Genomic DNA, 20,669 nt, shown 5'->3' with positions numbered 1-20,669 from the left:
AAAAAACAACAAAGACGAGCATCAGTAATTTTGTATTTCAAAACAGATTATAGGAACTTTTTAACACGAATTATCCAAATTATAGAAATGACAGAAATTTTGCCAAGAAGTATAAAAAAAGTATTATGGAAGATGCCAGATTGATCTATCGAACTAAGTAATAACTTATTTTATTTAAAATTAATAGTTTAATTCATCTTATTAAAATTTTTTTTATATTTTGGCATTAAAAATTTCAAATTAAAACATTTTCCCCTCACTAGTATGAATTTATTCAACATTCATACTTAAAAACAGACATAAACGAGGATCTATCACGACCACGGTAAAGTGTTACGTCCAACTGAGCGTTCTGGTCTCAGTCAAATCAGAGACGATTCAGAGCCGATACGGAGACACAAGCTGAGACCGCCAATCAATAGAACACAACAAACTGATCCAGAGATTATAGTTGTCTCCAGCCCAGGAGTTCCGTAGCAAGACTCAGGGAGCGAGGCAATGCAGTAATCGGCTTTATTAGCCTCAAGGGCTAAGGTTCTCTTCGACTTCTCGATAAATGGATGGACGGGTAGCTGAATACCGCGCAGGTTCTTAACGGTTCTGTAGGTTCGAGAGGCTAGATCCTTTAAAGGTAAGAGCCTCGCGGCAATGTCCTTAGGAGAAAAAAGTAGAAATTCGCATCGCAAGACGCAGTACGATCGACTGCTAACGAGCTCTCAGCCATAATTGACTCAAAAGCTCCAAGCATTTAATTTTAGTTCTCTTCCTAATACTGTTATTTGAGGTAGTAAATAAATGAATTATTACAAGATGTATTAAAATAAAAATTGTCAACATCTTAAGGCAATGCAACACCTCAAATAATAATCTCGAACAGAAAATCATGTCGATTATTCCACATTTTATTCATATTCATTAACGATTCCAATATCATTAACTTTTTAACCCGATCTACACATACAAGCCAAATAGTCAGAAATTTAGGAAGTTTGCACATCGTTCGAGACCAGCAGGCCAACGCGTATTTAATGATTGATTAAAAATGATAATGATAATGATTAAAATAGAGCAACCAGCAGCCGAATTTACGCAAGAAAATTATCACGAGCTGAGAAACTTCACACCGATATCACCATGAAAAAAAGGAGATCTGAAAACAAACTTGCCACGTCACAGCCGACGGAGGGAGCCTCTCTCTTTAATTGCTTGAGAGCAAAAGTTAAGCACAAAACTAGAAGAATTGGACACTATAGCGTCGAAATGTTAAGTTCTAGTCGCAGTCTCACAGTCGGCGGCTTCCATTGCAGTGAAAGAATTCCAAAGTAAAGTTCCTAGCAATAATTGTAGTAGAACGAACAGCAACAGGCGTAACAGAATACGAAACAGCAATAGGGGATCGGCTCGAATAGAGACAAGTTCTTTTACAAAACAAATCCATGGGTTGGATTTACCATGGAGCACAACATTTAGACTTCACTTGTTCGAGGCGCATGAAGGCAATAAGCAAGAACGCGATTTGACACGCGATTTACAAAAAAAAAAAAAACTGAAAAACCATACCTGAAACACAAATAAAAAAATAAGCATCACATAGGAGAAAATGTCTTGCAAAACTTAAGTAATTGTGCCGAATAAGATGAAATTTTAAATTTCAAGGGAACTAATAAATGTGAATGTCTCTTTTACCACAACTCAAAGAAATGAGAGGTTTATTGTCCACATAGCAATGCACTTCTCACTGTTTTGCACTCCATCACCCTGAGAGTTTGGTCTAACAAAAAGGTGTATCAATGCTACGTCCTGCGTGCTGCGGGTAACAGAATGTGTCACGAATTGAACTACGTGACCCATTCATATTTCAGATTGCAGAGAAAGGCACCTAATATACCAAAAATAAAACTCAATACTCACTGCAATGAGTGACAGAGAGCGCATTTTATCGTCGACGAAAACGTGAAGTCACGGACAGACGGACAGACAAACTCACAGACAGACGGACATGACGAGCACAATTGCGCCTTTTTTCCATAAACGAGAAAATGCGCTAAAATAATTTAGACATCTCCCTGACATACAAAGAAGTTTGACGTACCAACAGGTCCGTAGCGCAGTCTGTAGCCCTGCACTTCTCCATAGGGCTGAGTTGGAGGCACCCACTCTACGTAGACTGACAACTTGCCGCTGAATTTGTCAACTGTGCCACTGTAACGAACAAGTTGCTAAGTGTTAACAACACATTTCATAATTCATACACTCATAACTCAACTGCAAATTTAGTTAATTCCATAATACGACGATGGACATTAAAGCTAAGATGCATCTGAACTCAAAATGAAAAAAAGTGCCCTGAACTAATCAACTTAGAACATGGATAAGAATGTCATTAAAATTAGGTAACAATTATTCTTAAGTACAAGCGAAGGTAAAAATTGGAAGAAAATTGCACAAAATATAGAGTCGTAGACATCTTAATAAATGTTCTGATTGACGGGATTAATTCAACAATAATTCCTTTATTAGCTATTTAATACTTGGTATTGCGATCTGACTAATCGCAGAGAATCAGTCATTAGATCGAACTAAAATTAGTTTTAAAACAGCGCAGAGAAAAGCGATTATCTTTTAGAAGATCAAAACTCCTATAATTATTGTGATTAATTACCACGTTTTTCTTGACTTCGTTTCGTGTGTGTCTGTCATCAAAAATTCAAACCTTAACAACATTACATAACATTTTACATAACTTAAATGTTATGTAAGAGTAAATGTTTTTCTTTTTTGTCCGTTAAAAAAAACGTGGTTTTTAAAAGTTTGTTTTATTTATTTTATTTGAAACTCACTTGACGGTGATGAAAGGTTTGTTCGGGACGCCGCCCGGTGTGGTGATCCTTTCAGGGTTCGATCTGGCACCGTCTCCCTTGCGGGTGAGAGCTGCAACTTGTACCTGAGAGGGCGATTGGAAATTAACACCGTAATTAAGATACGAATCAGTATAACATGCTGGCAAATCTTTGTTGAGCAGTCAGTTAATATTTTTAACCTAACCACCTAACCTTAGAGGGCGATTAGAAAGAAGAAGTACCTAACCTTTTTAACTTGACCTAACCTGAGAGGGCGATTGGAAAGGAGGATGAAAAACACAACAATTAAGATAAGAATCAGTCAATATGCTGGCAAATCTTTGTTGAGCAGTCAGTTACAATTTTTAACCTAACCTAACCTTAGAGGGCGATTAGAAAGAGGATGAAAATGCACGGCAATTAAGATACGAATCAGTCAATATGCTGACAAATTTTTGTTACAAGCAGCCAGTTAACATTTTTAACTTAACCTAACCTGAGAGGGCGATTGGAAAGGAGGATGAAAATGCACAGCAATTGAGATACGAATCAATATGATGGCAAATCTTTGTTATAATCAGCCAGTTAACAATTAGAATGTTTTGCTGAAGGTTTTTAGGTGATTAATCGGTTCATCTTAAAACTTTGGAGCATATGTTTGCTAGAAGTTAACATATGAATGATCAATACGCATGACGCTATACCTTCTTTTCTTTTCATGGTGACACACTAAATTAAATCTCAGATGCAAATAACTAAGCACCCGAGAATTAAGATTAGAGAAATAAACCATATGTATGATATTAAGTGCAGAGGTCACAATTGCGATCCCGTCACGCTTAAACAAACCACGATGATCCAGAAAAACAAACATAACGTATCGAATTGAATAGCCATTTTAGGTGCCGGGCACTGATGAGGTACATAAAAAAGAAAGGCACCGAGCACCGAGTCAGACGTAGTAACGCCGAGATAAAAACAGAAACGTAAATAAAAATTAAAGGCCGGGCCCTGAGGTGCATAGAAAAGAAAGGCACCGAGCACCGAGTCACACGTAGTAATGCGGAGATAAAAACAAAAACGTGAAGAGAGTCTCACAGTTATCTGATCTTCAACAAGAGCTCCCAAATAAACATTAAACTTTAATTTTTTTCTGGAGTCGCTCGGTGCGACGGTAGGCAATTTCACTGAAATTCTTTTCGACGGGACAAACTACAAGCACAAATAGCCGGGAAAGAGTATCGCACTATTTAATTTTTGTATCAACGCGCAATGACATCTTACTGGCAAAATATATCATCATAATAATAGGCATAACTTATATTTTGATGCGGCATTTTGAGTGAAGATTGAGTGCGACTAGGCAGAGCGCTTCTACTTCGTGTAGGCCCGCCACCACACTAGACCACCTTGGTCCCCCGCCCAGACCCACTTGGTCCCCCGCCCAGACCCGCGACTAGACCCGCGACTAGACCCACCTGGTACTGCGTGTCGGGGTCCAGGTCTGTGATGACGTAGGAGGTTGCGTCCCCCTTGTGGGTGGTGTATGGGCGACCCTGACCCTGAGGGATAACTTCCGAACCCTGGATTTAAGTTCAAATTAAAATAAATTAATTCATATTATATTAAAAAAATATTTTGTACATTATTAGAGTGACGGCAGTCAATGTTCATGAAGCCCTAAATAAGAAGTTAAACAAATTAAAAATTAATATATATCATCTTGAAGAAATTCTGTACATCATTAGAGTGACGGCAGTCAATGTTCATGAAGCACTAAATAAGAAGTTAAAAAAATTTAAAATTAATATATATCATCTTAAAAAATTCTGTACATCATTAGAGTGACGGCAGTCAATGTTTATGAAGCCCTAAATAAGAAGTTAAAAAATTAAAAATTAATATATATCATCTTATAAAAATTCTTTACATCATTAGATTGATGCCAATAGATGTTCAAGAAATAAGAAATTGAAAAATTAATAAACAAAACAAAACATTTTCATATGTTCATTACTCTCCGCTGAAAATGGTGTAGTCGAAAAATACTGGATTACTGGACAAGACAAAGATCGCAATTAAAGTGCACATAAAAAATCATCAGTGGTGTAATATTTCACAATTGACATAATTACAAAATTACAATTAAAAATACACGTATACGGGAGATGCTTACACTAGACGTGACGGCCTGGACGTGTATCTGATAGCCCCGTATGATGCCGTGTCGCTCGCGCTCGCTAGGCGCGCTCCACTTGACTTCGATGCTGGTGCTGTTGAGGACCTTCACGTCGACGCCTCGCGGTTCCCCGGGCACTGAGGTACATAAAAAAGCCACCGAGCACCGAGTCAGACGTAGTAATGCCGAGATAAAAACAAAAATTTAAATAAAAATTAAGGGCCGGGCACTGAGGTGCATAAGAAAGGAAGGCACCGAGCACCGAGTCAGACATAGTAACTCGGAGATAAAAACAAAAATTTAAATAAAAATTCAAGGCCGGGCACTGAGGTGCATAAAAAAGAAAGGCACCGAGCACCGAGTCAGACGTAGTAACGCCGAGATATAAACAGAAAGTTAAATAAAAACTGGAAGCTTGTTGATACATTTTTCTGCCACTTCAAAATTAATGAACGTTTGCATGGGTGCAATCTAGTTTTTCACGAGATAATTTGGTATTGTTCTGGTAGTGAATAAATGTAGGAAGGAGTTTTGATACACAAGAATTGACTTAACCATTGCACGATCGGGCCCCACTACAAAAGAATGGAACAAAACTGACTTTAAAATAAAGTCAACAATAAGGCAAATAAATAAGTATGCGCGTATATTGTTTGCAGGACAATTTGAATGGTTTCAATGATGAGACAGGAGACCACATATTAGGCACAGCTAAGAAATATCGTTGGTTGGTAGTGGATTAGTATAAAGGTAAAAGTAGTACATTAACGATGTAGAGGTAGAAGTAGTGGATTATATATTGATGAGTCTGCTTGGCGATACAAGTGAAAATAGTGCCGCGTGTCTGCTGCAAAAACTGTAAGAGATGTCAGAATAATGTGCTGTGGGAAATCGAGGAGATGAGAGTTATTCCCGCGACCATGTTAGTAACAGATCAATTTGGTCTTTTTGAAAATAATAATTAACAATTTAATAATGCTTAGTTGCTCTTGTAATCAACATAAAGTCATGTATAGAACCATAACCATAGATTAATAAGCTGAAATTAAGAAAGATATAAATAGTGTAAGAGTTCAGACAGGCGGTAGCGTCATCAGTAATTAAATTTTGATGTCAATTTTCAATTAATGTAAACTCAAGTCCATGAACCAATAACACTTCCAGATGACCCTCAAATTACAATAAGAATTATTAACCACAATTTGATAATTAGTACAAATCAGAAAAAAATCACTTGCTTCATCGCTTTCTTTTAAATGCATTCATCGTTTATATGTGAAAGAACAAATTTAGAAATATTCATTTATTTATAACAGCTATGGATGGCACCCACAGTATAATCTTCCGAAAACATTCCGGTAAAACTTTCCAAATTTATTTGAGTAATTTTTACTTGTAAAACCCAAGTTACCGAAATCGTTCAAAAAATGTAACAAATATTTATATCAAATTACCATTTTCTGGTTGAATACCTGATGAAGTGACAGCATCGGGAACAGGCGACTTAACTTTGAAGGCTTAAAATGTATCCAAAACGTCGGGTATAACAAGGCTATATGAGGCTCCAGGTGACACCAAAGCCAATAAGGCGGTTGGTCACAAACGAAACAAGAGCAAGTGCATCTAATAGAATCAATTGTGGGGAATATTTCTCTCTAATTAAACTGGCTGTCTAAAACTAAGAAGAATAGTGCAGGTGAGGGGTACCGAGGTCTGCATGGATGGGTAAGGGTGTTTCGGAGGTTAGGGTGGTTGAAATTTCAACAGCAGTTCAAGAATAAAAAATGTGCGAAATTGATCAGATATTCATCAACAGGAGGAGGAATGATGATGGCATAGTTGTAGCTATTTGACATAAAGCCGAGTAAGGAATAATGAATAACAGGAATATATGAAGTGCACATACACGTTTTACGACCGTATCGGTCTTGTCTAGATAACGATACCATAGGCGCTAATATGAGACATCATGTTCATGGTGATTTAAACATACTCATCGAAAATATGGAAGTTTATTTTATTCAGTTATTGCGTGAGAGAATAATTTGAAAGAATTAAGCAAACTTCGAAAATATATCACGTCAGTTACATTTTACAGTGCGTGCAGCTCTGAGCTATCACCGCGACATCGATTGATATAAATACGTTGGAATAATATAGTTTAATTTGTGTTAGATTTTTCTTGAATGTGTTCATAAATGAATTCTATACAAGAATCTTAGATCGAGATTCAAACTAGGAAATCATGATTGAAACTAATAGACGTTTGATTTTGTGTGTAGGCTTTCAACAACAAGTGAAGTGAGTGAAAAAGTTCAACATGAGTGAATTCTTTGAATGAATATGAATGAATAATTTTTTCATTTTTCTACAGGAAGCGTTGCTAGGGCTCTAACACTAAGGATAAATTGACTACAAAAGCCACACATGCAGGGTAGTTTGATAGGACAAAAGCAGGTTAATAAGTTAATTTACAGCGTCATATCAAATAAACAGAAGAAAAGAAATGAAAAACAGCGGCTTGAAGAATAGAGTCAGAACTAATAGTCCAGGGTGAACAGGTCTCGGGGAAAAATCAGGTGAAAAGTTCCTTGAAGCTTCTCTAAAAGTGCTATAGGATGATATTTTTATGACTGCATTTAAAGAAAAGAGGAGTAAACAAAGTCGTGACTGATGACTATGAAGTGGTATTCTAATAACTTTTATCAAAAAATTTACTTACCATCCCCTTTAGCTGTCATTTGGAGGCGAGAGAGAAAGAAATAGAAAATACGGCCATCAATATAACGCCAATGAGCATTAGGCAATAAGCAAATAAGCGATGCAGACGGAAGTTCAGCGAGGAGATATATGTTACGTTTTAAAAATACGGGAGCGTATATATACTGTTCAGTTAATGCGATGCAAGAGTTTCTTCTATGTTGTTTATGTCGATGGTGCAATAAGGGTCGATATATATAGACTACAATGTAAACACTACTTCTAATTACTCATACAAGAAAGCGAGAGAAAGAAGAAACGGCAGGACAGATATAATGAGAAGAATAAAAGACGTGGAGACAATATCGTAAAATTTTCCCTAAATTATAATAAAACAATCAGAATTGTTGTCTAAAACTTCTAAGATAGCTACGATTACTCCATGATCAAAAAACGGACAGAGGAAACACTGAAGATTTTGGACATGGATACCCAATATATGTACGTAAAATAATAGCAGCTTGGGTTGAACAAATCCACTACATTTTGAATAAATTAATAATGCGATATCTTGATTCAATTAAAAAATCCTTGGCTAAACAAGCCAAAACATTCAAAATTTATCACAAGAAAGAAAGAGAATAGCTCTCATTTTTCTCCCATAACAACAATTTACTGAAAATATGTCACACATCTATACACTTATACATTTTCGATAGGCTTTTGCCCTCAGAATACGGGAGAGTATTCTTATATTATTTTCGTATTTCAATACAAAAACAATGAATAATGCTAAGTATTTAAGATAACAGCCGAAATATTCATAAGCTTCAAGTTGTTTAAATGACTAATGTAAGAAGCTATAACGGCCCCTAACCAGCGTCAAAAATCCACGCACACAATGGGAAAAGTTAGTACAGAAGAAGCAAGAAACCACCAAGAAGTTAAAGCAAACAGAATGAAGAGACAAACAAATAAACAAATTATTTAGTGTATGTGCGTTGATTTAAGTGCATCATATCGATTTCTTGCGGTTCATGCTTTAATAAGTCGTTAAGTTAATCAAAATGTGATAATTTATGCAATAATCTACAGTTTCAACATGCCAAAAGAGAAAAGAAAATAACTATCTATTTTGCCTTAATAGAATACTAAGCGCATTAATTAAGTACATTCTGAATAAAACCAGCTGAATTATTTTGCAGCGACATTTATATAGACCAAAAATGCTCTATATAACACCGAAATCTCGGCTAAATAATATTCCTAGTCTAAGTGATGGACATAATGTTGTAAATAACACATACATACATAAGGTAAATTGATCAGTCGCTATAAGCAAATTAGTATAAATTTGATTTAATAAAGGAATCGTTCAACTCTGGTTTGTGACTGCCCGCTCACATAGTAAATAAAGACGCCAGGCTGATACGGCCGTCAAAATTGTTCAAATGCAATAAACTAGAGAAATTTTAGAGAAATTGGAGCTCTAAAGCATAAAATAAAGATAAAAACACTCTCCAACGGAAGAGGAAACTAGTGATACGGAACTGTTGAAGTGTAAAATAATGTAAATTGGAGCTCTAAAGCATAAAATAAGGATAAAAACACTCTTCAAATGAAGAGGAAAATAGTGATACAGAACAGTAGAAGTGTAAAATAATGTGGAATAAGATATAGTGGACTAACGATGACAAAGCAGATGCATTACCAGCCATATCAGAAAGCCCATCATTATAAAAAGGCGAAAAGAAATGCATCGGACTGTTAAGAAGACACAATAGGTCAATATCTGAGAAAATAGATGTAAGCGTGACACTGCATGTATATGCAATAGCTTAACGGTTTAGTATGCATGGTGGTGGGTTGACTGCGTGGTAGCATTACAAATGAATCTCCGACGCTATCTACAGAGCTGAAGAGACCTCACTTCATTTCAATAACGATTCAATCCTAAAAACAATGTTAAAAATGTACGCGTCTTGAAATGAATTGCCTGAATGTCATGTATTTCTGTGACAGGTCAGTTCAACTGAAAACTTCTAACCAGTGTTTCGAACTTGAGAAAATTTCAAATTATTTATAAATATATTTCAAGGTAATGTAAAGAATTAGCATTGTCATTCCATACGAAGCGCTTGTAATAGTGTTTCCCAACTTTTTTTTGGTCATAACTTTTACTTGGTGATCTGATACAAGTAGGAAGGCCGCAAAAAAACATTCGGTGCCATTCCGTAAGAGAGACACAACACATTGGCCACTAATTTATAATGTTAGTAATATAGTATCAAACCTAACGGGCTGACAATCAACACTGTAAATGAATGTTCTCTTTGAACATAATGTGAAACTGATGCTTGATGGCTTGTGACAAAATCAAATAACTACCAGATTATCTTGAGCTAAACGGTACACACTTTTTGTATAAAAACTAAATAAATTTTTAACTAAGCGCGTACCACGGGTTGGGAACCACTGGATTACAATGAGCGCAACTCCTTGTATGATAAGTTGCACGTTATATAAATTTATATTGATGATGTACAATGTAAATAAATGTTGAATCAGGTTTGTTAGTTCATTAGGTCATCTTCAGTTCACGCGATAGCGTCGAGTAAACAAGAGCGTTCGTTGTGGAGGTTTATAATGAAGGCATAAGCATGTTATAAGAAGTATTATGGAAGAAAAGTTGTAAATTTAGTGGCTTGAAGGCGTTGTTTAGTGCAGGCATCGTTTATTAATGCGTTGGCTGGATAGGTGGGTACATCGTTGGGGCATGGATGTCGGGGACGGTAAAAAAATCGATATCGGGTGATAATAAAATTGATGGGAACAGAAAACTTACTATTGACCAAAATGAAATATTAACTTATTTAAACGTGAATAGCAAATCTAATTCCTGGGAAAAACGGAAATATGTATAATAAACATTTCTGTCGATCGAAATCAATTCGGACTAAACACCAGAAGATGTGTACCGAAACAATATTAAAATTCGAATAACAGTAATCGTGAGAGAACATATACATCAACTGAAGTCTCAGAAATTCAAAGTGGTCTATGTAAATAAAATATCTGCAATGCTCGATTGTCAAAACATTACCATGATCAGTTCCCAACTTATCGATTTCATCGGAAATAAAACCAAGTTTTGAATAAATCAGAAGAAATTACAGACGAATGGAAGGACCATGTAAGGATATGGAGGAGTAGGACGGGTTGTGGATTCAGATATTCGGCAAAAAAATCTCGGGTGTTCAGAGCTACTTACAAGTGTTCCGTGGTTTGCAAGAGCATGTGGGGGCTCGTGGTGTTGCTGTCAAATTAAATCTATGGTCTTCCTATATAACAACACCGATGAATTTTCTTCCCTACGTGCCACAGAAATCTGAGCTTTTTTAATTTTAGTAATTTTGGATCAGTTATGAATAAAAATAACTAGTTTTGACGCACTGCTAATGCTTGTGAATCCGTTAATGTATATATTTCAATAAATAATATTATTTACTCAATTGAAGATACCCCAATAATAAGAGAAACTAAATATATTGATACGACACCCTCGACATATGACTATGAACTTTTAGTTTGAGTTACCAATTCGCTCTTGTAATGTTAACATTGTCATATAAAGAGGCGGCTGATGTACGTAGGTGCTGGAAAGAAGAGAACACGGCTAGAAGATGTAGGCAATGAAATGTCTTCCTGTAATGGAAATAATATGCACGTGTTAATTATTGGGCATGTTTGGATGGAATAAAATTATTGAACATGTCTGGCTGGAATAAGTGAGAGTGTGCATGGTTCTCCGGCCACCGTACGTCGTGGTTGCAGTGCATGGTGAAGACAGCATCCAGGTCTCCCTGGTCGTTGTAATTGGTATCAAGTTAATGTGATCGTTGTAATTGGTATTAAGTTAAACGTACAAAAAATGCAGCACACATAACTCATAATTAATGTTGATTCGAAGATAAACAAGTAAATATCCTTAAGTGAATAATTATAGCGTGCACTTGCAAAATTTAAAACTAAAATGTCCATTGTGGAGATATTTACAAGTATCTGGAATTCTGTGTAAGTAATAAAATGTAAAATTGCTGTGCAACGTATTTCCATGTTAATACTCGATAAATCAAGTAATTTTCACGATATTTTTTGAATTGGGACATTTATTCAGGTTCGAGTGGCTGAATTCACTGCAGAGTTGTGGAGAGAATATTCGTAGAGTTTTGAGAGACGGAAGAATTTATTGGAAGGCTGTAAATAACCGACGAGCAGGTGTGACGCCAGTTAATTAATGTCTATACAAATGAAAACTCCATTTGTGTATCCCAAGAATAAGTTCGGTGGAGAAGCCCTGTGAAATAACACAACAATAGTAGTGCTGATAAGAGAGATACTATGGGAGATAAGGTGGCATGCAGCGGGGGAGTACATATCCCAGTAAAAATTTAGAGACGCGGCAGCTTCTGATTTGGGATTACCAGAAGCTGGGGCGACTCTAAATTTTGTTAGGGATTATAACGAGTGCTGTGCTAGAGAGAAACGAACGTGAGCGTTCAAAATAGTGAGACACGCGTGAGTTATAGTGCCGAGATCATAGCTAAGGAAATAGCAATGTGCTGATGTGCTTAAAGCTTACTCCCCCTTCGTAGTCAAAATAGCTTTGCCCGAACAAGCCAACAATTTCTTTAGTACTGTCACGCTCTTATAAAGCCTTCATAAATGCTTAGAAACACAAATTTGAAAGAGTTGCACAAGAGATAACCCCAATGTAAGGTTTTCTTCAGTGACACGGAAGGCATTAATGTTAATATATATAATTTAACACATATTAAAAAGCCTGTAACAGCACAAAAACAACTTGACAGCGAGTAAGGAAATGTTGCTGTTCGGTCAGAGTTGAGCTGCCTACTTTCTAGGCAAGGGAACTTATTCATCATTCAGCACATAAATTAGAGACAAACTAGATGCTGCATAGCCTGGCTTTGCTGCAGCAGCGCACGGCATGAGGCCGTGACTGAAGCATTAAGCTATTGCTGGCACACATCTCTATACACAATATAATCCAATGTAACAACCAAATTCCTAAACTCATTGATTATATAAGAAATACACTGGGGATTTATTATTAAAAAACAGATAATATTTTTCGATTATCATAGAGAAAAGTTCATTTCAAAAGCCTTCCAATTGAAGGACCATTTAACTGTGTTCAAAAGATACAAGTAGAAAATTACATCTCCCTACATAGTTCTCACACCAATAAATTGAGAATAATCTTATTATTCGCAAAGGCTACAAAATTGTTTGCTGAAGGCAAGAAATATTTTCATATAGAGCTTATATTAACAATATTGCCTATAGAAGACTGACAGTACCCATCCAAGCTTTAATACTGTAATTACAAACTATCCTGTAGCCAGAGACATTCACGGTTATATTTATACTTCAACTAACACTTATCATTAAACAGACTAATGAGGATTTCAATTCAATTAATCAATGATAGATTATTTTTAAACCGCATAGACCCACGCTCGAGTATCTCACTTAGATAACAAATCATGAAAATTATTTTTTCAGTGTTGTCTCACGTAAGAAACTAGAAAACGGCGAATCGTTATTAAGTTTTTTAACGTTACCGATAACCTCTCACTATCATGGACGGAAAATATCGTGAAAAACACCACAATCAACTTAACTCCATATAACACTCACCATCCTCGTCGGTGCGCACCATGATAGGGTCGGACTTGACCCCTGCACCAATACTCGTGCCCGCAGTCATCCAGACGCGATACTCGGTCCACTTCTGGAGACCGGTGATGACGAACTCTCGCTCGTTAGGGTCTGGTATTTTGACCTCACGTGCATCGTCGTCACTCAGGCTGCTGTTAACGTACATCAAAGTGTAGAATGTGATGTCGCCGTGCTGCAGCTCCGCAACTGGAGGCTCCCAAACTACACGGATGCTCTCGGACGTCTCCGAAAATGCTTGGATGTTTTGCGGTGGACCTCCGGGAGCTAAACAGTACATGATTTTGTCATTAAAAATTACTTGTTTTGTGCATGCAATTTTTCTTTACATTTACAAGAAGATTGCCTCAAATTTCTTTAGCCTTAAAGGTAATCTAAAAATTGTCCACAATAGTATTTCAATAGCTCTGCGAACCCTGCAGAAAAGTATATTACAATGGCAAATTTTAACCGTACCAAGATCCATTGGCAAAATTTAACAGCTGCAATAAAATGACGCTAAATTTGAACAGTTGCAATTATACAAAGGTAAATTTTAATCGTTGAAATAATATACTAATACATTTTAAATTTTATAATATGACAAGTAAGGCGGCTCACTGGACTGCTCTGTTCTGACGGAGATTTTAGCGGTCTCAGCGCCCTCTCCGCGCTGGGACTTAGCAGCGAGCCAGAGACTGTAGACGGTGTTGGGGCGCAGGTCTTGCAGTACGTAGCTCTCCCCGTCGGGAATAGTGCGTTGCTGATACTTCTGCACGCAATAGTTTCGTGGGACAATATAAACAATTAACTAAATAATTCAGTGTTATCGGCAAGTGGAATAAAAATTCAGTGAATAAGTGAGATAAACAAATAAAATAATTCAGTGTTATTGGCAGGTGGAGAGTAAATTCAGAGAATAAGTAAAAAATCAAAATAATTTAAAAATACAATATCAAAATAATTTAGTGCTATCGGCAAGTGGAAAGAAAAAGGAAATTTAGAAAATAAGTAACATATACAATTAACTAAATAATTTAGTGTTATCGGCAAGTGGAATGAAAATTCAGAGAAGAAGTAACATATACAATTAACGAAATAATTCAGCGTTGTGAGCAAGTGGAAAGAAAATTCAGTAAATAAGTAAGATAAACAAATAACAAAATAATTCAGTGTTATCGGCAGGTGGAAAGAAAATTCAGTGATTAAGTATTTAAAAGTAGAATCAGAGTTATTGTGTCAGCACTCAACTAGATGGTTCAGTGCTTCTGGCACGTGGATAGAAAATTCCCCAAAGAGTGACTGAAAAAAACTTTAATTCAAATAAATGTTGTTCGAAAATGATTGAAAAATCGAAAGTACGTTTCCTGTAACGTATAATTAAATCTAAGTCACTGTTAATGGAGTCACTGAATGTCACACTCAGCGTTTCCTTTTCAAGATGATCGTTTCAAGAATAAATAAAAATAAATAAATAAATAAATAAAATGCCTGTATAGCTTTTTAAATTGGCAGATAAGTGAGCTAGATTATCCGATTTCTTGTAATACTACTTACCGCTGGGTCATTGGCATCCTGTAAGTGAAAATAAAAGTACGATTAGTACAGTTTGATCACCACACAGCAACCAATCTTTCTCAGTTGAAATTATCAGGTTTTGAGCTATATTTCACAGTCAACTTCGTAAACGTCAGCTCTATTTTATGAACCGAGCTTATTCTATTTCAGTCAATAACAATACTTACAAGTTAATGACTCGTGTGCAAATCGTTTTGAATTTTCCCGTATAATAAACAAGTGTTCTTCATGCTTGTTGAAGCCTCTCATTCCGACAGAAACAATTTCTCTCACTTAGAATGATGATGTTAAAAGCGTGCAAGTAAATTGCATGAAGCAGCACTCTTGAGATGAATATATTGAAAGCTTGTAAGAGAAAGTTAAATGAAGCAGCACTCTTTAGGATGAAGATATCGACGGCGTGCAAATGAATGACATGGACTCTTTAAGAAATGAATGGCATGGATTTTTCAAGATGAAGAAATTGAAAGCGTGCAAGTGAATAGCATGAAAGCACTCATAAGATATTGAAAGCTCGCAAGAGAAAGTCAGATGCAGCAGCACTCTTTAGGATGAACATATTGAAAGCTCGCAAGAGAAAGTCAGATGCAGCAGCACTCTTTAGGATGAACATATTGAAAGCGTGCAAGAGAAAGTGAGATGTAGCCACACCTTCTGAAGGCTCCAGTACAGCTCGTAGTTGATGATGTTCTCGCCCTGGTGCGAGGGCCGCGTCCAGCTCACGGCGATGGAAGTCGCTGTCACGCTCGACGGCTTCAGGTCCGATGGCTGACTTGGTACTGAGCAAATATTTAATGTTATATTTCATGTTACATTAAACATAATTACATTAATTATGTTACATTACATTACATGTGTTATGTTATATACAAGTTATATGTGTTATGTTATATAATATGTTACATTACATTAATGATGTTGAATATTTTAAAAATGCTTGATTAAATATGCTGTATCAATATTATGCTGAATATGCTAAAAATTCTTCATTAAATATGTTATGTATAATGTTATGCTAACTATGTATGTTATCTAAAACAAATCAAGTCGAAAGTTAGACAAGTCTATAAATATAATGGAAAGACTCAAGCTTTCGATGGTCGTATTAAAGAACTATTAGCATTTTTGAGAAAAAAACGTTCAGTTGATATGAACTCAAAATGCAATTGTACAAATTGATTGAAGAGTTCAGAATTAATCTGGGGTAATTTAAATAAATTATAAATATTAAAAACCGAAAATAATTATGAATCAATGATCCTGAATACAGAAAAAACGCGGCAGCTGGACGAGACGGATTCACAGATATGTTTACGGATATGAAATAACAAAATCAATACAAATGCAGGCCATATCTCAACAGGTCAAAATATCTGATGAAAATGCTATATTGCTTCACCTATCTGTAAGATTTTGATTTGATTTAAACGCAAAATTACGAAAGAAATTACGAAAGAAATATCCCGTGACAAATGAGCATCAATAAATAACATGTGCATCAATAAATAACGAAGATCAGTGAATGACAGATAAAACGTCTGGATGTTATGTAAAGAATATGTCAGCGACATCACCTACGAATCTTTTTCTTGATCATGTCAGCAAATAATTTCCAGGAAATGAACTTTGACCAACTCATTAATTAGCGTCAGAATCGCAGAAAAAAACTCGACAGATTTATTAAACTTCAACGTCACAATTTTCAAATCTTGGCATGAAGAAGCCTTTGGTTAATATATGTCATCCTAACGCCAATTAATAAAATAAGTAGACATTGGGCAGAGCGAAAACGAAATATATTAATTACCATCAAACATGGACATCACGAGCGCGGGCTTGAGAAGATTTAGCCAAAATTCAAACGATTACAATGAGGTAAAATTTATCGTACCTTGCGAAAAATATACTGAAGGAAGTGAATATCAACAATATACGAGTGTATACTTTGAAAGTGTATACGTGTACCTATACATTTTATAGGTTGTGCACATTGAAAGCTAAACCGATAAAATCTACGGATATGAACACCAGAATTTGCTTTAAAATTCGTATCAAGAATACAATACTTGAAAAGAAATGTGTGCTTTTGTTAAGTTATAATTTTCCTCTACTTCTCTTTTAACGACAGATAGGTGAATTTGTCTCATCATTATATGAATTTCATCCATCAGCTTTTACGGCTTTAAACTTTATTCATCCTGAATTATTGAGAAGCAGTTTGCAATGCATTTCAATTGAAAGCGCCATGGGTAAAGAAATTGAAAATAAAGTTAAATTAAGAAATTTACAAATAGCAGTTCAATTGATGACCTTCATTAAAGATTCTAATTATTTTAGAAATGCACGGAAATGAGTCTTCTGGTTCGTAATATTGCCACAAACGTCATGGGTTTCCAGATACTATTAATTCGACCACCGCATAAATCCTATCAGGCGAAAAATTTGGCACGTCCAAACTTAACACACATTATATTTTGACGAAAATTACGCTATAATTATCTAAAAACGAATAGAACGGCAACCGATATAAACGTATCTTTTTTAAGGAACAGAAATTCAACAATAAAAATAATAAGTCCCGCGCTAATGACTTCTAAAAAATATAATGGCCATGATAGGATCTCGCACGTCCATTAGTTCCGACTGCAACCAAGAAAGCGTCTCAGTTTGCACAGTAGCAATGACATGAAATTTTTAGCTATCTTCTTAAGGAACAGGAAGCGAGCTCATTAATTATTATTACTTCACAGCAATACCATCAGTTGAGTCTTGAGTCGGACTGTACAGCAGTAGGTTAGACTCACAAAATAGATTAAAATTAGATGCCCAATTAGACTGGCTTGCAAAATTTTTTCACGGATTCACGAGGATTTTTCACGATAAGCTTTCGATTAGCAGAAAATTTTGTTAGTGGTTTCAAGTGTAGGTATAAATGATGTTTAATTGTAAAGCAACAATTATTTTCAACTTGTATATAAAGTAACAAAAATATTTTCCGGTGTTTTCTGTACGGCTTGAATAGCGAGAAAAATTTCAACGCTAATTTTTTTTCTTCATAATACATGAAGTTTACATTAACACTGATCACACCGAGCAGGCCAACGAACAATTGTATAAATAACCTAGTTTTCTTTTTTTTATTGAAACAAAAATCAAATCCAATTCAATGCATGAACATCCCCCAATTGTGGGCGTATTCTGCAAAATAAAAAGCGCGTCAATCGTAATAGCATGGAATAAAATCACGCTTGGTAATGCTAGTGAGAGTATCACGTTCACAAAACACTCAATGGTATAATAAACACTTTGGAGAGAATTAATTAACAATTCCTCTCATTAGACATCCAACCTGAAGTTGAATCATGACTCGAATTAGCTAAGCATGAAATATAAAACGAATGCTTGGTTTGCTAACAGTGTTAAAGTACGAATATTATAGATCACGCGTCAAGTCCAGGACATCAAGAGGCTACTCGACGGGACTTTGAATCAAATACTTGAACATTTCACCTCAAATTAAGCCATTAAAAGAATTAATGAGGGATGCAATGTTAGGTGTCAAAACCACATCATGAAGTGGACACGAGAATCTAATTGATCATCAAGTACATCGTTCAAATGACACAATAAACACGCTGAATAAAAAAGTGACAACCTAATTTCGCTAATATCAAGACACTTACTCAGGCTACAGCCAGTGATGTTCAGATACGCGAACTCAAATTCATCATTTGTCACAGACATCAATGGCATTGGAAGAGGCCATTAAACGCACGGTAAACGAATCGTCAACAAGGTTTCTAACGAGTTATCAAACTTCTAAGTAACTAGCCGCTAGGCTACACTTACGTACACTTTAAATTACATTATCTTTGAACACAATGAGAAGCAAAACTAGTAAAGGAAGTGAGATGCTGAATGGAGCGTAGACGCTCGCCTTGCAGTACCGCCGCTTTCACCGACTAGATACATACATTTACAATTAGAACTAGTAAATGAATAAAGTAAAGATTCTCACCTCCTTGCTGGGTCTTGACTTTGACAGGGTTGGAGAGGGGACCGGAACCGCTTTCACCGACTAGATACATACATTTATAATTAGAACTAGTGAATGAATCACGATGCTTAAGATTCTCACCTCCTTGCTGGGTCTTGACTTTGACAGGGTTAGAGAGGGGGCCGGGGCCCATGCCAGTAACAGCCTGTACGCAGATGGTGTAGATGCTGTGAGGTATGAGCTCGCTGATGGTAGTAAGCTTGTTCTCCTGCACCGTCTGACTCTTCCATGCCGAGATCGGCAGGCTGTCGTTGTTCGTGTAGTAGACCTTGTAGCTCTGCACAAAATGAGAATTCACGCGCGTTAGTCAAGCCACGGGTTAAATGTCCTTAAAAACAAATAGCAGAGCGAAGCATTGTGATATTAGACGTAGTGCATATACTGATACACGAATTTAAATTTAACAGGAATCGAAAAATAATATCAGAGCCAGTGTTACACATGATACAAACGAGTGCATTTGATAATGGCGCAATAATTCTGTACGAATCCCAGATTCAAGCTATTTTATGAGAACAACTATGAATAGAGAATAGTTATTAGTTAGTATTAGTATAAGTAGAGTATTATTAGTATCAGTAAAGGGTCTCGCCATCAATGAAAAAACATGGTATGTATCTAAGTATTAATATTAAGATCACTTGGTTGCTAAAGCCGCAAATTTACCAGGAATTCAAAAGTAATGAAAATAGCCAAAAAGTTCACCAGTTCTTATAACGTTTCGGAGTCCAGCTCCATCGTCAGTTCAAAATCTAGAACACAGGTACAAACAATTAGTAGCCTAAAATTCATGGTATGTATCATGACGCCACGAACCGTAATCTGGCCGTTAGGTGCCTCGGGCTCTTGCCACTGGATGACCATCGTGGATGAAGAGATTGGCCTCACGTGTACGCTGCGCGGGGCGCTACCGGGCTCTGAGGAAAGCCGTCAATGATGTTGGGCGTCAAGACGTGAAGATTTTAAATACATCAGAAATATTTGTTTTTAAATAAATTGGAAAAACAATTGCAAATATCTAGTAAAATCTAGCAATAGTCATTGAGTAGAAAATGTTTTCCTTCTTCAGAGTTGGAGGCGTGAAGAGTTTTTTAAAGCGACGGTAAAACTGGATTGAAAGTTAGACGAAGGAGAAAACAAGGCAAACGAAAATTCTGTTATTGCGATTATCATTAATATTAATTACATGAATCTTCGAAAAATTAACATACTTTCTTGCGGACAGCACAAGCACGATTTACGATTGTTATCGGTTTCAGAAGATTTTTTACAACTTTACTGGAATGTGTACCATATCAAGAAAGTTTTGACGACTAGAATGTAAAACTTTTTTGCTAAATTAAGAAGAAATCAATCAATCAATCAGTAATCAACCTACGTGTACAACCGAACCAATAGCAATTAATTGATGAAACAAAATGAAACTCAAAACCAAAGAAAGAAGAGCATGCATGCAGACAGATGACACAAATCGACCGTCAGTAGAGCATACAAAACAAAACAACTTTAAATTGTAAAACTAAGTTAATTGCATAGCACTAAGATACAGAAAGTAAAAAGAAAGATAAAACATACC

General features: G+C 36.0%; 1 protein-coding gene across 1 annotated transcript in view; it reads right to left on the bottom strand.

Annotated features, from left to right (window-relative positions):
- Positions 1-20,669, bottom strand: part of LOC108682264 (tyrosine-protein phosphatase Lar) — a 340,083-nt gene that overhangs the window by 22,955 nt on the left and 296,459 nt on the right. The window contains exons 16-26 of the mRNA XM_047879960.1: positions 19,910-20,010; positions 19,175-19,370; positions 15,688-15,815; positions 15,016-15,033; positions 14,080-14,230; positions 13,441-13,746; positions 7,742-7,753; positions 5,017-5,156; positions 4,319-4,423; positions 2,841-2,944; positions 2,093-2,202 (exon numbers count right to left, since the gene is read on the bottom strand). Coding sequence (XP_047735916.1) covers positions 2,093-2,202; positions 2,841-2,944; positions 4,319-4,423; positions 5,017-5,156; positions 7,742-7,753; positions 13,441-13,746; positions 14,080-14,230; positions 15,016-15,033; positions 15,688-15,815; positions 19,175-19,370; positions 19,910-20,010 — 1,371 coding nt within the window. The remainder of the gene's footprint in view (positions 1-2,092; positions 2,203-2,840; positions 2,945-4,318; positions 4,424-5,016; positions 5,157-7,741; positions 7,754-13,440; positions 13,747-14,079; positions 14,231-15,015; positions 15,034-15,687; positions 15,816-19,174; positions 19,371-19,909; positions 20,011-20,669) is intronic.

The sequence above is a fragment of the Hyalella azteca genome, unplaced genomic scaffold (assembly GCF_000764305.2).
Source record: "Hyalella azteca isolate HAZT.00-mixed unplaced genomic scaffold, Hazt_2.0.2 contig4316, whole genome shotgun sequence".
NCBI lineage: Eukaryota > Metazoa > Arthropoda > Malacostraca > Amphipoda > Hyalellidae > Hyalella > Hyalella azteca.
The sequence above is the reverse complement of the archived record's forward strand: the minus strand, read 5'-3'. Positions and strand labels throughout refer to the sequence as shown.